This window comes from Muntiacus reevesi, chromosome 4, assembly GCF_963930625.1.
Source record: "Muntiacus reevesi chromosome 4, mMunRee1.1, whole genome shotgun sequence".
Taxonomy (NCBI): domain Eukaryota; kingdom Metazoa; phylum Chordata; class Mammalia; order Artiodactyla; family Cervidae; genus Muntiacus; species Muntiacus reevesi.
The window spans coordinates 128,498,983-128,516,377 of NC_089252.1; the positions used below are offsets into that span (position 1 = coordinate 128,498,983).

The 17,395-nt window shown below is 35.2% G+C and overlaps 1 protein-coding gene across 4 annotated transcripts in view; it reads right to left on the minus strand.

Annotated features, from left to right (window-relative positions):
- Positions 1-17,395, minus strand: part of PPFIA2 (PTPRF interacting protein alpha 2) — a 472,755-nt gene that overhangs the window by 49,629 nt on the left and 405,731 nt on the right. For all 4 annotated transcript variants that reach the window (XM_065935474.1, XM_065935476.1, XM_065935473.1 and 1 more), the window contains one exon: positions 11,829-11,922. In XM_065935474.1, the coding sequence (XP_065791546.1) occupies positions 11,829-11,922 (94 nt within the window). The remainder of the gene's footprint in view (positions 1-11,828; positions 11,923-17,395) is intronic.

Here is a 17,395-nt window from a genome sequence, read left to right on the forward strand (position 1 = left end):
AAACTGGCAGAACCGGACAGACAAAATCAGCAGGGATGGTCTTAAATGAGAAGAAACTAACCTAGTTTCCTGTGTTAACGCAGGATGGGGGCGAGAGTTAGCGTGAATTCAGCAGCAAATAATTCAGAGGGCCGAGATGGTCTCTTTATCTCTCCCTCTAGAGTAGAAAGTGAACGCACGTGCAGAAGATACAGGTTTGAGGACAGTGGAGGTCTCTGACAAAAGTTGCAGAGTAGAAAGAAGACTGGTGACAGAAAAATACTGGGATTACTTGGCAGTGTTGAATTCCCACACGAAGCTGATTCAAATTCCCTTGCATTAATTTTCTCTTGTAGCACTCAGGTAACCCAAACAGAGCCATGGAGAAAGAAAATTCATTGGTGGCTGTAGTTAAGATATGGACATAACCAAATGAAAAAGAAATGATGGGTTTGGAATTTTTGAGCATGGTGAAATTATGGTCATAGAATCCAAGCGAAATAGGGAGACAGGAAAGGACTGAATTCAGCTGATGCACTAAAAAGTGATAGAAGTTTTTAAAAAGATGATAGTAGAAGAAGTTGATAAAACAAGCTGAAAGGAGGAGATAGGAAGGAATGATATGCACAAATTAGTAACTTTTGAGTAGGGGTGATTTGGAGATAATGACAAGATTCAGAATATAATATGGGATGTGTCTGACTTGGAAGAGAGGATGACACTGGAAGTAATGAAGCCATGAACTTAAAGGTTAAGTTGTGAACAGTTGATTTATGTGGATATGAGCACCCAGGGGTGATGGCAGAAATTGCATTATATACAATGATGGGATATAGATAAAAATAAATAGCCAAGCACATTTCTAGCAATTCTTATAAACAAAAGAAAATGATTCAGAAGTTTTAAGTATGGCTTATTGTACTTCTTCAGAAATAATTTTTCTTTAAAGTCAATATTGAATCCAAATAGCTGAAGTATTTAAGACTCTTTAAAAGAGGTTGATAAATCTTTATTTTTTCAAAGATTTTGTTATTCTTTTGCCTGTGATTATATCCCAGTCAAGCCCCAAATTAAAAATTTAAATATGTAGAATCTGAAATAAATACATTTAATTGTATTCTATATATATATATATATATATATATATATATATATATATATATATATATGTATCAGTCAGTTCAGTCACTCAGTCATGTCAGACTCTCTGTGACCCCATGGACTGCAGCACGCCAGGCTTCCCTGCCCATCACCAACTCCTGGAGCTTACTCAAACTCATGTCCATCGCATCAGTGATGCCAACCAACCATCTCATCCTATGTCGTCCCCTTCTCCTCCTGCCTTCAATCTTTCCCAGCATCAGGGTCTTTTCCAAGGAATCAGTTCTTCACATGAGGTGGCCAAAGTATTGGAGTTTCAGCTTCAGCATCAGTCCTTCCAATGAATATTCAGGACTGATTTTCTTCAGGATGGACTAGTTTGATCTCCTTGCAGTTCAAGGGCCTCTCGGATCTTCTCTAACACCACAGTTCAAAAGCATCAATTCTTTGGGACTCAGCTTTCTTTATAGTTCAACTCTCATACCCATACACGACTACTGGAAAAACCATAGCTTTGACTGGACGGACCTTTGATGGCAAAGTAATGTCTGCTTTTTAATATGCTGTCTAGATATATACATCTGTGTGTGTTCAGTCGCTGTCATGTTCAACTCTTTGTGACCCCATCAACTGCAGCACGCCAGGCTTCCATGCCCTTCACTATCTCCCAGAGTTACTCAAATTCATGTCCATTGAGTCAATGATGCTATCTAACCATCTCATCCTCTGCCAGCCCCTCCTCCTTGTGCCTTCAGTCCTTCCCAGCATCAGTTTTATATATATATAATATATATATACATGCATACATATATTTTTTGGATGAAAAGTCTCTTGTTATCTATTTTTTTCATAAAACCCTGTCAATAGGATATAGGTAATCACTGACCTTAGAAATGTGGAAACAAAATGTAGAGATGCTTGCTTCTGAAAGGCTAACTTTAAATAACTATAGGGGAAAAGCACATCTTCAAAGACCTTATAAAAATACCATACAGAACTAATATAAGATTCTACACTGTGGAAATAAATATAGAGAACCCCTTTTAGATTAAGATGTCAGTGAGCATTATATTTAAATGTACCTTAATTAGTCACTTTTTTCTTTCAACAAAAGAACTTTGTCATCCTTGCTGTTAGACACTGACTTTGAAAGCTTTTTATTGGGATAAATAATGTTAGTTTGATTCAAGCAGACATTTACATTTCTTACATAACTTATTAGTAATCATTACTATACTTATATCAAACTTTGGTGATAGTATGTGTGGCTAATTACATCAGAACAAAATCAACTTTATAAAGTAACTGCACTATTTTGAAATTACCTCCATTTCTCATTCTTAAATAAGTGTTTCATTTGAATACATTTGTAGCCTATTTGGAAGGATGGGATGGGGTCAGATAAGAAGCTAATTATTCTCTATGGAAAAAACTATGCTTCTCTTTTCAGAGTATAGAGAGAGAGATTCTTTTCTGACTCCCCATGGAGACCATTTAAAATTAGATAGGGTACTTAAGATCCAGCTGAAAGTTTGGACTACATAGTTTTTAAATTGCAGCCTTATCCTGAGATTCTAAATAATTCAGAGAAAATAGGGCTCTGAAGGTCTGCACTTCTGTATACCACAGTGCTTGGAAAGCTGTGTTTCTTCATGTGTGGAAGCAACAGCATTTCTACCTCAAAGGCTTTGTGAAAACTAAAAGACACAATATGTGTAAATGTATAGAACAGTGCCTAGCATACTGCACCTACTCGATGTGGTTATTAAACATTTATTACATAAAAAGAAGATCATTATTATCATTACCACACAAAGGATGAGGAGGAAAACAGAACAGGATATACACACACAAGGAGACAGAAGTAGTCATAAAAAAGACATAGATATTAAGCATATTAAGAGCAGAACGTGCAAGATGGGAAGTAGAAACAAAGGGATAGATAGGAAGCAGATAATGTGGGGATTTCTGGGCTATATGAAGGCATTTGAGATTTATCCTAGGGATGTTAGGAAATGATTGAGGGATTTTAGGCAAGCTTAGAAATAATGATTTAGATAGATTTCTTTAGCTGAAGTGTGAAGAATGAATTAGAAGAAGGCAGGACTAGAAGTACAGACATCGTTTTAGTATGATGGCCTGAGCAAGAAAAGAAGAAAATCGACAAGCTTGAGAGATTTTAAAGTGCTAGAACCTAGAGCCACAGGGAGGTGACGTGACCTTGTGTGGAGGCACAGACGGCAGAGCGAGGATAAGGCCGGACGAGGGCAGAGATGAAGCCCTGGTTTCCGGCTGGGTTAGTGTGCGGAAGTCGCTGCCCTAGTTTCCGTTCCACATTCTTAGGTTTTGTTCTTCTTTTTCCACCCAGATTCTATTTATGTGTTCAGTTATTCAGAATGCATGTCTTGAGTAGCTACACTGTGCCAGGCACTGCCCTTGTTTAAAAAAGCGGAGGTTCTCTGAGTCCAGCTCTTTGAATTATGTAGAGAAACACAGGGCAGGGACAATTTGAAGAGCATGTAATTCAGTTTCTCAACTGAAATCCGAGTCCCTCATATAACAATCTTGCCACATTCATATGCTAGGCAGGTCTATGTTAGACATAATCACGAGAAACAGCTCTCTTTCTAGAAAGGGGGTCAATTCTTTCTTCTCAGATCTGTGATTGTTAGCAGTCCTCACTTATACGCAGCTCACATTTATCTGTTAACAGCCTTTTACTTTGGGCCCAAGATCTTCTCATGCAGCCAAAAGAACACATTTGATTGCTCTTTTTTCTTAGGAGCATCTGGATCTTTGTTATCTACACTCCACATATTCCTAATTGTTTCCAACACTTCTTGAAGGTGTTCAGTGTCATCTTGCTATGCTGATCATGTTCTTCTGAATATCTCTTGTTTGAATATATCTGCTTCAAGCATATTTCCCAGAAATTAACATAATATCCGGCTATGCTCTGGTCAGTGCATAGAATTTTGGCCTTATCAGTTGCTTTTTGGGTACTGAAAATCATTAATATCTTTAGCAGGCATTGGCAATTTGTCTTTTTTTGTAGAAACATTTTTCTTAGGAGTTGCAGTTAAATTATACATATCTGCCTATACAAAGGCAATCAGCATGTATGAAGTTGGATGCAGATTTATTAACATATAAATGACCCTGTTAAACTTCATCTTCTTAGATTTGCATCTCTCTTCAAATGTTTCCCTTAAACAAATCATTTATCTAAATTTAACTATGTCTTCTAGCTTCATGCTTTCACAAATATCATATTCATATTTAAGTCAAATATTAAAGTGCTAAGTCCACCAACTTCCATTTCACTCAGTTATCATGAATTCACTTATCCAGCCTCTGTGATTACAATGATCCCACCAGTTATGTTTTCATGTTTTCAGCCTCATTCCAATCTTATGTTCGTTTAGAAAGTAATCAAAACACTTTGCTGAACTCAATATGTGGTATTTCTACAGACTTTTTCTCATCTACATGTATAGAAAATGAAAAGTTCAAGGACATAGTTTATTCTTAAGGAATTCCATTTGTTCTTAGTGATTGAAAATCCCTTTCTTACTGTTCAAAAATAACCTATTGGATGTTTTATGTTTATTTTGAAAAACTAACCAGTCTAAGCAGGGTGTCAATATATAGTCTTAACTTGGAGAACATCCTTTAAATAAGAATATTAAGTGGTTTTAGGCATATGGCACTCTTCTCATTCTGCTCAAAGGCCAGAGACTTAGAGAAAGGATCATGGACACTGAAATACTAAAGTGCAATAATCTGTTTTCATGACTGTCTCTCTACAAGCTCGCTGAAGAGTAGAACTGTATAATTCAAATATCAGTCACTTCTGACACAGTTCTTGGAAAAAAACAGGCACTAAGGAAATGACTGAAAAGTTATCATTTGTATGTTTCATTAATCCAGGGCTTACTTCAGTCAAGACTGTCTTGACTTACTAAGTCAAGACAAATAATATGGATCTTTTTTATAAAAGGAGGTCATTTTTCTGGTACATGTAACTATCTTGAGTTTTCACTTACTATTTATTAATTCTTATTTTATTCTTTTCATTTTTCATGGGCAGAAAATACAGAGGCTATACAGGGATTCTGATTCTATTGATACTGACTCTGTAATCTATTAACACTGCACCATAGGTTCATAACAATATCCCTATTTCTTCCATGTTTTTTTCCTTCCTCCAAGAGGGCACACTGGTTTTCCTTAGATTTATTTTTTTCCTAACAAATTTCAGTAGATTTGGCCTTTAGCCTTTGGCTATTATTATTTTTTAGGTTCAGGGAAGCCTTAGAATTGTTCACGGCTGGAGCTTGGCAGGACATGCATGATCAGATGGTAAGGCAATGATAGCTCTAACTCAGTGCAGGCAGAGAGGGCAAATTTCTGGAGTTCAAAGCTGGAAACTGAGATATATTTTCCCAGATAAATATTGAGAACACTGGTATTCTGAAATAGTCTACTTGATTAGATCTTTTTGTGTTGATTGCCCAAGAATGTCCCCTTTAACCATGTCTGTGCTAAAGGAACATTTGACTATAACTAATTGATTCAAGTACAAATATCTCTTCCATATTAGGCCAGTCAGATTCTTTCACCCAGGAGCTTAAAAATGTGAAATGGAAAAGATAAGTTATTGACAACACTCTAGAGAAACATTTTATAATCTGCCATGGTTGAAGTTTTAGAGTGGTCCTGGCTCTGTTGTTTCTCTAATTTCTGAGACATTCTAATATCCTACAAGTGAATTCCTTTTTTTTTTTTTTTACTTTATTTGGCCAAATTTAGTTTCTATAACATTCTTCAAAACATATCTTTGAGGAGGGAAGCAAAGACATTTACCTTCCATATATATGACCTTACTTAGATGGAAAAATGTATTCAAAGCTTATAACAGATGTCTTACAGATTAACCTCTGAAATACAACTCATTTTATAAGTTTAACTTGGCACATAGGTACTTAATAAATATTTATTAAATGGAAGAGTGTTGTGGAGATTCTGTGATACCTTTAGTTATGAATGTTTTCAGTGACATTTATTTTGCTTAGAGATATGCAAGCTTTGAAACTTCTAAATGCTAAAGATTAAAAATGCCAAGTCTCAAAACACATTAATGTTAATGCACTGAAGAAGACCCTTAGGATTGCAATAGAAATAAATTAACTAAATCTATAGAGCTTCACTTTTAAGTCTTTGATGTTCTAACATAAAGATTCATTGGTAGTGATTAACTGTGACTGTTATGCTCCAAGGAGAAAACTACTTCTCTGGAGGATGCTGCTGATTGCCAAGTTGGAATGTTAATTTCATTTAATGATGTTGAAAAATTGATTTCAAATACGGAATCCATATTCACTTTGTAGCGGTATCCATTTAAGAGAGCATAACAAATCTAACATATAATAATATATTACTTATATTATAACTAAAGATTAAAAATGATAAATTAGTATATTAATATTCATAAAGTATCTTCCAATTTAGTCTCAAAATACAGATTTCAACATGCATATATGTTTTAATAAAAAATTATACAGTGTTAAAAATGCAGGAGGAAAACATTAGCGGATAAAAAACATACAAAAATTTAGGATTTATATTTCTGGAGCTCAGTAACTATTCACTGGGTAACTGTCGATTTTAATATGCTTACTGACTATCAAGAGTTGTCATGAGTGTTAGACAAGTTATTACTACTGAAACAGACAACTTCTCTTTAATCTCGTCAGTCTCTGTAAAAATAAGCTTCTTAGAGTCGAAGTTAAGCCTAGAAATAAAAATTTTTTAAGTCAATATATGTAAAACAGTCTAGTCTAACAAGTCTTTAGATTGAAAGCATAAAGTAGAAAAATGAAACATAGAAATTATTTGAATATAAATGTATTATGACATTTCTGAACCTCAGGATTAAGTGAGAAATAAAGCTTTCAGGGAAAGAGAAGGGAAAATCCTATATGTTATACCACGAAACAATGACAATCAACTGATGTTAGACATAAGTGGAAGCCAAAAGAATAATATGTTTAAAGCATTGAGGAGAAATTATTTTAAACTAATACTTTTATAATTTTCAATTGATTTAGGTATAAAATATATTTAGAGATCTCTAAGGATATAGGAAGTTTGTCATAAACCTTATCAACACATTTATAGAGATGGTAATATGGGAAATTAGCAGCTAAATATGTTCCAGGAGGAAAAAAAGGCTAAGAAATCTGAAGAGGTATTAATACATATAACGGATATTTCTAAAGCTCTTTTTTAGGCAAAGATGCTAAGGACAAAATTTCATTTCTTTTTTGGTGAGTTCATAGCTATTGATTATAGAGTAACGTATTTATGGCATCATAATGATGCAAATGCTATTTTTAAGAAGAAAATCCCATGAACGGAGGAGCCTGGTAGGCTACAGTCCAAAGGGTCACAAAGAGTTGGACACGACTGAGCGACTTCGCTACACTACACAGACCTTACACTTGTACATCCTGGAAATGTGTGACTAGCGTTTCTTTCTTTCTCTGTCAAGTGACTTTAACTTGGGGGTTCAGTTTTAGGAACCTCCTTTTATTTCCATATACCTAAGCCGTGTTCTAACAGCCGCATCAGTAACAAAGCTGACATTTTGATCTCTTGTTGTCTGACTCCTCTGTTTATCAGCAAATAAATTCTAAACTTTGGCAAAGAACAGAGTTTCTATTTACTGGGTACTAAAACATTAATAACAACAACCAGATTCTAAGTGAAGTTCAGGGAGTTAGGGAGTCAAAGAATATTTCTAAATTGAGGTTTTTGGTGAGCTAGGCCATGTACATTTTTGATCTTGCAGTAGCTTCTTTTAAAAGGTGCAGTTATTTTATTGAGTTGTGTGGTTGACTTTAACTGGCCATCCTGTGAAAGAAGGTTTAGGGTTTAGTCTAAAACTTTTGCTGGAGAGTTAAGAAAGGGAAATAGGTTCTTGAAGATCGGGATGGAAGATATAAAAGGGAAGAAGTGAAGTTCTCAGGTCTAGTCTGAGGAATGGCAAAGATATTCAATTGATACTAAATTAGAAAAGATGCTTGCCATCCGTTGAAATCAAATAAAGGATGATAGAAAAGACCTCAGATATCAGTGACACATTAAGAGAACTCTGGAGAATCACAATTTTAATATGGAGACATATTGAAAATAATAAATGACTCAATCCTTTAAGATTGGGAGAACTATATCACAAGACTACAGAAATGCTGGTCCAATTTTAAAGGGGAAGACTAGACAAATTAATGTGAAGTACCCTGAGTATTAATTGGAAGGACAGATGCCGAAGCTGAAGTTTCAATACTTTGGCCACCTGATGTAAAGAGCTGACTCACTGGAAAAAAACCCTGATGCTGGGAAAGATTGAGGGCAAGAGAATAAGGGGGCAACAGAGGATGAGATGGTTGGATGGCATCATGGATTCAACGGACATGAGTTTGAGCAAACTCTGGGAGATAGTGAAGGATGGGGAAGCCTGACGTGCTGCAGTCCATGGGGTTGCAAAGAGTCAAGACACATCTTAGTTACTAAACAAGAGCTCAAAGAATTACAAGATGAGTTTCAGTTTGACATATTACATGTATTCCATGTAAGCCGGCTGAGGAAATTTATGGAATTGAAGCTTTAAAGAAAAGTATAATAAAGATAAGATATAATAAAAATGAACCAGGCAGAACAACAATAGGTTGACTTTAGACCTTCAGGTTAGATGCTATTCTGAGGGAAGAATAGCACCAGTGTGATAATACACAACTCAGGAAGATAATACTCAACTCAAGAATTTTTAAAACAATGAATGCTTTAGCAGATCTCATATGCTTGATTTCCTATTTCTCATCATAGGACAATAGCAAGAAATAGAAGAAAAACAAAAGGCTGCACCAGAAAGCAAAGCAAAAGCAGAACAAAGTAGGAACACAGACCTAGTAAGATGTTTTAATCTATATGACTTTAGCTGCTGGATGGTAAGTGTACCTCAAATTAGACCTTTGTCTGGGACTGCCAACATTGTAAATTTCTGAACTTTACAAGCATTTGGAATATCTTGAATGCTACTCTCTGATTTCTCTCCCATATGGTTTTTCAAAATGTGTCATAAGTAACTTATTTAAAGATTTCTCTCAATTAAATTTAAATTCACAGATTGTCAATCAGAGATACCTGATATCTTAGTAAAGTTAAAAATAAGACTTTCCAGCTGGGCTATTTCCACAGGGAGACTAATGAAATGAATCTCTGATACGAACTTTGGTAAAGTGATCATAAGTATAAATACTGTGTCCTGGACACATCATTTGGCTTGGTCATTGGATAGAATGTAGAAAAACAACTGATGGGAAACCATAGTCATTGCAACCATGTATGTACAGACTATAGTGTTTAAAAATTTGAAATTTTTTTCTCCATTTTTTTTGTGTGTGCACTTAAAAAAAATCACTTGAATTTTTTTTTCCATCTTGAGAGCAGATATATGAAATTTGAACACAGAAGAGTATGATTCATTGAAACACATTTAAAGAGGATATAGTGTTTTTTAAACAAAGAACATCAGAATTGTTTAAATAAAATTTTAAATGCTTCAGAAAATTTGAGAACAAGACCAAAGTTTAATCATGCAATAAGAAATGTGATAGAAGTAAAGTTTAAAACTATATCATTTAAAAATAATTTACCTTGCTTATCTTGTAAAACCCATTACATGAGGACACGTGACTTTAGTAACCCAGAAACCCAGGCATGGCGCCGCAGAAGGCACGGATAAGTGTTAGCACTTCTTTATATGTCTTACAAATACAGGTTGAATATCTATGCTTGTTGGTCTTTTGCTATGAGATGGTCAATAATAAGAGAGATGCTTTGGTTTTTTCACTAATTAGCAACACTTTGCCTTGTTGTATCCATTTTAACTCAAATACTATTATTCTATAGGAAATAGTTGTGCTAAGGAATGTTGGCCTTTGTTGTATTATGGTTTGTTCTTAATATTCTTCTTGATCTTCAAGACAAGGATTCTATGTCCTACATTTTAAGATTATATTTTCCCAAAATGTACTTCAAAATGAAGTAATGAAGTCAAGGACAGGAAGGTCATCAAACCAAGTCCAGAACTTACAATCATTTTCTTACTGTGAGGATACTTAGAATTTAAGAAATAATTCTATAAGATTAATATCAAATCAATCTAACAGTGTATAAACTTAACAATTCCTAAACTTTAATTTTAAATTTGTGATTTTGTTAAGTTGTGGTATAATTGGAATTTTTAACTTCAATAGCTGTTAAAATTGACATTTAACTTGGTCTTATAAACAGCAAATGAATTATGTGAGGCATTGCCTCCATATTGCCTTATATGTAAGATGAAAACTGGCCAGACTGCCATTATTTCTAAATATTTCACTGTGGAAGAAATGAGAATTAACTTTTAAGGGAAATAAACTAAGTGCATTAGCCAGGCTAGGGTTTGATTATTATTACTACTTTAGACTTAAAGCAATCTCAAATAAATACACTGGAAATCCTTTAGACTTCAAATAAATTTTTAAACAATAAATAAATAAATAGACTTCAAATAAATATTTAAATACATACTCTGAGTGACCAGTAATTAAAAAGGTAATACTTATTAGTATGGAAGGTGATTGAGCATTTAACTGTATTCAAGAAAGAATGCTCTCAAGGTCACTTGTTTTTTCTGTATAGCATTTCTACTAAATTTAGATAATTAATTTTAGTAAGTAGAAAGTTAATGCAACAGTGATACTAGTGGGTTCTATTATAACTTTTAAATACATTTTTTTTCATTATTAGCAAACATCTGCAAAGCAAGTGAGAAGGGAAAATATGAGGTAAATTAATTAGCACAGTATAGCGACATGCATGTCAATAATAATGATGACTAGAGCGATCAACATACTTTCATAGGAAAGAAGGTAAATATGAAAATTATAAGCCTAACATAACAAATATTTGAGAGGGAAGAAAAGGAATAACCAACCAATACATCCTGGAATAAAGAGAAAGTATTTGGATTTTAAAGAACATGGTCTAAAGGTGCTATTTCATCACTGAAAATGTTACTATGCATTTTAAAAATATGTTATATATAGACCCACTTGTGTCTAACAGCTGCTGAGACTCCAAAATTGCCAATTTTGCAAGTTCATTTAAATGTTCCATATTATATGTGAATGAAAAAATATACTATCAGTTTCCTGACAGATGCAAAACAATCTGCTGTGATTCTAAAATAAGTTTACATTCAATCAGTCAGAGAAACAGTCTCCTTCTAAATACTCCATTTTAAGAGGCGGTTCTTTAATTGTCATCAGAGGAAATACAAAGTTGGATGGTATACTCTCCATTTTATCATACCAGTTCAGTACTGAATTCAACTTCAAATGGAATATTACATTATTTATAAGGCTACATTTAAATATTTTAAATATCTTTGAGTTCTGAAATAAAAGCTTTGATCTCTTAAAAAAAAACTGTTTATTTATACTAGGGGCCAAAATTGTTTAATAGTTAGATGATTATAACCATCACACTGGAGCACCAAAGAGTTTCAGGGAATACCAGGATAACACTGGCCTCGGTCTACTGTTTTGCTTCCAATCACTATGTTTTTAAATCCCCACAAACAATGATACGAAGTAAGTAAAAGTTAGAAAGAGAAGGGGAAAAAAAATCTCCAAACCTACTTTTTCTTCAGTCTTCTATCCTTCTCAGCTTGAGTTCCCAGCTTGCCTAACCCCAGGGACTCCTGAGCTGCAGCTTCCGTCTCCATAAAGCCTCCTGTGAAGAAGTAATCATTCAGATTAGGTTGGATACATTATGTCAATTCTGAAATTACATTTTTTAAAGTTTATCTGAACAACTGTTTAGTATCACATTTTTTGTTTTCCTTTTTGGCTGAACATGAGTTTGAGTAAACTCTGGGAGTTGGTGATGAACAGGGAGGCCTGGCGGGCTGCAATTCATGGGGCCGCAAAGAGTTGGACACGACTGAGCATCTGAACTGAACTGAACTGAACTGAACTGTATTTCCAACTCAATATGCATTCAATGGCAGGGGTATACACATAAATATACATGGAGAGAATGAGGGGGAAAAGTACCTATTAAAAAAAAAAGGTAGGCCATTCAATCACACCTAGTAGCAACTAACACATGTGGCCTGTACACTGAAAAACACTTAAATATATAGTCTGCAAGCTTCGAGGTTTGTTTTTCTACTTTTCTTATGAAAAGTGAAAAAAACTGTGCAGTGTGTGAGGTTTTTTTCCACTGTTTGAAATATTTGAAATTTTCCATGTATGATGGAATAAATGATAGCCCAATGCACAAAAACTCAAGTGTATATCTTCTGTTCCAAATTGAGAGAATGGAGAGATATTTGCTAAGTTAAAACTTCTTGTCTTTTGCTCTAGAACCCTCCTCTGCTCACCTGGCTGACTCCTATATCCTTCAGTACAAACCTGACTTTCAGAGCTTACTATGTTCTGGAAGGCTTTGCTTTGTTTTGAAATTTTAATCAAATACCTGAAAAAAATTCTAAATCTTTCTTCAAAAGAGCCTGGTAAGAATTGTTTCTACCAAGCAGTTCATAAACTATTTGATGTAGCATCAGTTTCATTTGGCTTTAGGATATATATGATGTATTTATAGAACTTTGGAATAAGAGGAGAATGTAAGTGTGTTGGGCATTGAACAATTTTACAAAGCAATTATTTAGCAACAGGGATCAAGACCATCCCCATGGAAAAGAAATGCAGAAAGGCAAAATGGTTGTCTGAGGAGGCCTTACAAATAGCTGTGAAAAGAACAGAAGCGAAAAGCAAAGGAGAAAAGAACAGATATTCCCATTTGAATGCAGAGTTCCAAAGAATAGCCAGGAGAGATAAGAAAGCCTTCCTCAGAGATCGATGCAAAGAAATAGAGGAAAACAACAGAATGGGAAAGCTTAGAGATCTCTTCAAGAAAATTAGAGATACCAAGGGAACATTTCAGGCAAAGATGGGTTCGATAAAGGATAGACATGGTAGGGACCTAACAGAGCAGAAGATATTAAGAAGAGGTGGCAAGAATACACAGAACTGTACAAAAAAGATCTTCATGACCCAGATAATCACAATGGTGTGATCATTCACCTAGAACCAGACATCCTGGAATGTGAAGTCAAGTGGGCTTTAGAAAGCATCACTATGAACAAAGCGAGTGAATGTGATGGAATTCCAGTTGAGCTATTTCAAATCCTGAAAGATGATGCTGTGAAAGTGCTGCACTCAATATGCCAGAAAATTTGGAAAATTCAGCAGTGGCCACAGGACTGGAAAAGGTCAGTTTTCATTCTAATCCCTAAGAAAGGCAATCCCAAAGAATGCTCACACTATTGCACAATTGTACTCATCTCACACGCTAGTAAAATAATGCTCAAAATTCTCCAAGCCAGGATTCAGCAATACATGAATCGTGAACTTCCAGATGTTCAAGCTGGTTTTAGAAAAGGCAGAGGAACCAGAGATCAAATTGCCAATATCTACTGGATCATCGAAAAAGCAAGAGAGTTCCAGAAAAACATCTATTTCTGCTTTATTGACTATGCCAAAGCCTTTGACTGTGTGGATCACAATAAACTGGAAAATTCTGAAAGAGATGAGATGGGAATATCAGACCACCTGACTTGCCTCTTGAGAAACCTGTATGCAGGTCAGGAAGCAACAGTTAGAACTGGACATGGAACAACACACTGGTTCCAAATAGGAAAAGGAGTACGTCAAGGCTGTATATTGTCACCCTGCTTATTTAACCTATATGCAGAGTACATCATGAGAAACGCTGGGCTGGAGGAAGCACAAGCTGGAATCAAGATTGCTGGGAGAAATATCAATCACCTCAGATATGCAGATGACACCACCCTTGTGGCAGAAAGTGAAGAGTAACTCAAAAGTCTCTTGATGAAAGTGAAAGAGGAGAGTGGAAAAGTTGGCTTAAAGCTTAACATTCAGAAAACTAAGATCATGGCATCTGGTCCCATTACCTCATGGGAAATAGATGGGGAGACAGTGGAAACAGTGTCAGACTTTATTTTTGGGGGCTCCAAAATCACTACTGATGGTGATTGCAGCCATGAAATTAAAAGATGCTTACTCCTTGGAAGCAAAGTGATGACCAACCTAGACAGCATATTAAAAAGCAGAGATAGTACTTTGCCAACAAAGGTCTGTCCAGTCAAGGCTATGGTTTTTCCAGTGGTCATGTATGGATGTGAGAGTTGGACTATAAAGACAACTGAGTGCCAAAAAATTGATGCTTTTGAACTGTGGTGTTGTAGAAGACTCTTGAGAGTCCCTTGGACTGCTAGGAGATCCAGCCAGTCCATCCTAAAGGAGATAAGTCCTGGGTGTTCATTGGGAGGACTGATGCTAAAGCTGAAACTGCAATACTTTGGCCACCTCTTGTGAAGAGCTGACTCATTGGAAAAGACCCTGATGCTGGGAGGGATTAGGGGCAGGAGGAGAAGGGGACGACAGAGGATGAGATGGCTGGATGGCATCACCGACTCGATGGGCATGAGTTTGAGTAAACTCCGGGAGTTGGGGATGGACAGGGAGGCCTGGCATGCTGCGATTCATGGAGTCACAAAGAGTCGGACACGACTGAGCAACTGAACTGAACTGAACATATCATTGTCCATAAATTATCTGTTGTAATTGAAAAATGAAAACTTAAACCTGGGCTCTGTTTTCCCTCTGCTATTCACTGTTTGGAAAACATTAAGTCAAGGTAAATGAAAAATACTCATTATTTTTAAGTGGGTTAAGGTATACATATGCTTTTAATTAAGAGATTTAAATTCCATTTAAGCTCAAAATTGGATAGAGAGATTTAAGCTAATACTCTTACAAAGACTACACAAAAACATTCACCAATATATCAGTAAGTATGTATCATTAAAGATAATTTTGCTGTAATTGTTTTTCAAAATTTATTTTAGAAAATAATTTAACTACTCAATACTATTAGTTCTGGAACACTGTCATAAATAAGTTAATCTCATAGACTAGTTATTCTGTTACTGAACTGGATAATTACAAGAAAGTGATCTTTAATTGAAAACATATCGATTGCTATCTAGATCTTACTCAGGGATTCAGAGTTAGAGGAATGATATTAACTTTATTCAATTATGCACATAAGCAATTAAAACTTAAACAACTTTATATTATGAATGATTTTCATTATTGGTATCATTAGGGAAATCATCTACTAGTTGACTAAAGTACTCTTAGGGAATATTTTCAAATGTGGAAATATCCACTATGCAGAATGAGTGAATATTTTCATTTTATTTTTCTCATTGGTAACCTTGCCCTACTGTACATCCATAAATTACTATTTACCATATGCAATTAACAATACAATTGCTCTCTGGAAATATAAATGGAAATGAATAGTGATTCACTTAAAAGTCACAAAATTCTTCATCAGTCCAGATGGGGACACAGAAATTGATGAGTAGACATATTTTATAAACAATGAGATATTCTCAACCAGTATGTGGTTGGATAAATCAGGCCTTTTATTCTTCAGAGGAAAGAACATATAAATTATGATTTAAATTTTTTACATTTTAATTAGAGGAAAGAACATTTTAAAAAGTTTAATGCTCTGGAAGAGAAACAAAGAGAGCTCTAGAGGAATTTTGAGAGTCCAAACTAGATCCAGAAAAAAAATAGTAGACTTTTCTTCTCACAAATACAATTCTAAAAGTAAAAGGCATGAGGGGCTTGGAAATACGCTGATCACTTCAAAATTTAATATCCTTTAAAGAATTGTTGCTACATTGTGTTTGAAAATGCCAATAGAAAATGACACATAAGTCACAGTAGGCAAAATTAGTTTTAAGCAGCATGGGCTATACTCTTAAGCAGGAACAAAAGTCTACTTATGTGCACTTTTAAGCCCAAATAAAAACATTTATAGATGAGAAAAACATTCTTTCATAGCACTGATCCAGGAGTCTTATAAATCTAAGGTTCATCTCTCCAACCATCTGACCTGCTAACGTAGGGTAACCTTAGCCAAACCTTCTAATGAACTCGTTTACTCTATGAATGATTATATAAATCTGGTGAGAGTCTGTTTCAATTTTTCTTGGACATCAGTGGACTCCCATGGCCATGAGGATTTTAGGAATATCTATTCATCTAGATCCGTGTTTTATTCATTTATCACATAAAGCTATTGAATACTTGAAATATAGCTGGTCCAAATTAAGAGCTCTTAGTAAATTATGCACAAGATTTTGAAAACATAGTGCAAGAAAGAAAATAATAAATCTACTTAAAAATTTTATATTGATGTCTAGTCAAGGCTATGGTTTTTCCAGTAGTTATGTACAGATGTGAGGAGTGGACTATAAAAAAAGCTGAGCACCAAAGAATTGATGCTTTTGAACTGTGGTGTTGGAGAAGACTCTTGAGAGTCCCTTGGACTGCAAGGAGATCCAACCAGTTCATCTTAAAGGAGATCAGTCCTGGGTGTTCATTGGAAGGACTGATGTTGAAGCTGAAACTCCAAAGTTTGGCCACCTGATGTGATGAGCTGACTCATTGGAAAAGACCCTGATGCTGGGAAAGATTGAAGGCGGGAGGAGAAGGGGACGACAGAGGATGAGATGGTTGGATGGCATCACTGACTCAATGGACATGGGTTTGGGTGAACTCCGGCAGGTGGTGATTGACAGGGAGGCCTGTTGTGCTGCAGTTTATGGGGTTGCAAAGAGTCAGACATGACTTAGTGACTGAACTGAATTGAACATGTTAAAATGATAATTTTTCTATATTTGTTTAAATAAAAACATTATTAAACTTAATCTCACCTGTCTCTTTTTACTAACCCTCTTAATATGGCTACTAGAAAATTGAAAATTACCCTTGCGACTTGTATTTGCAGCTTGCATTATATCTCCATTGTATTGGTTCTATACAGGAGACAATACCAATGTTGAGAGGGAGTGTAAATATTTGCATATGTTGGTGGGGGGAAGGGGGCAAATTTTTAGATGCCACAATGATTGCAAAGTGCAACAGATATACATTAAATAGGAGTCAAGAATTCTAAACACCCTTCAGTAAGTAGAAAATTCTTTCATTTACCCATCTTGAAATTGCAAGAATGTGCCCAGTGAGAAACACTCATTCTCCAGGAGACCTCTTAGGAATATGGAATGTGTGAATACTAAGTCGCTTCATCTGTGTCTGAC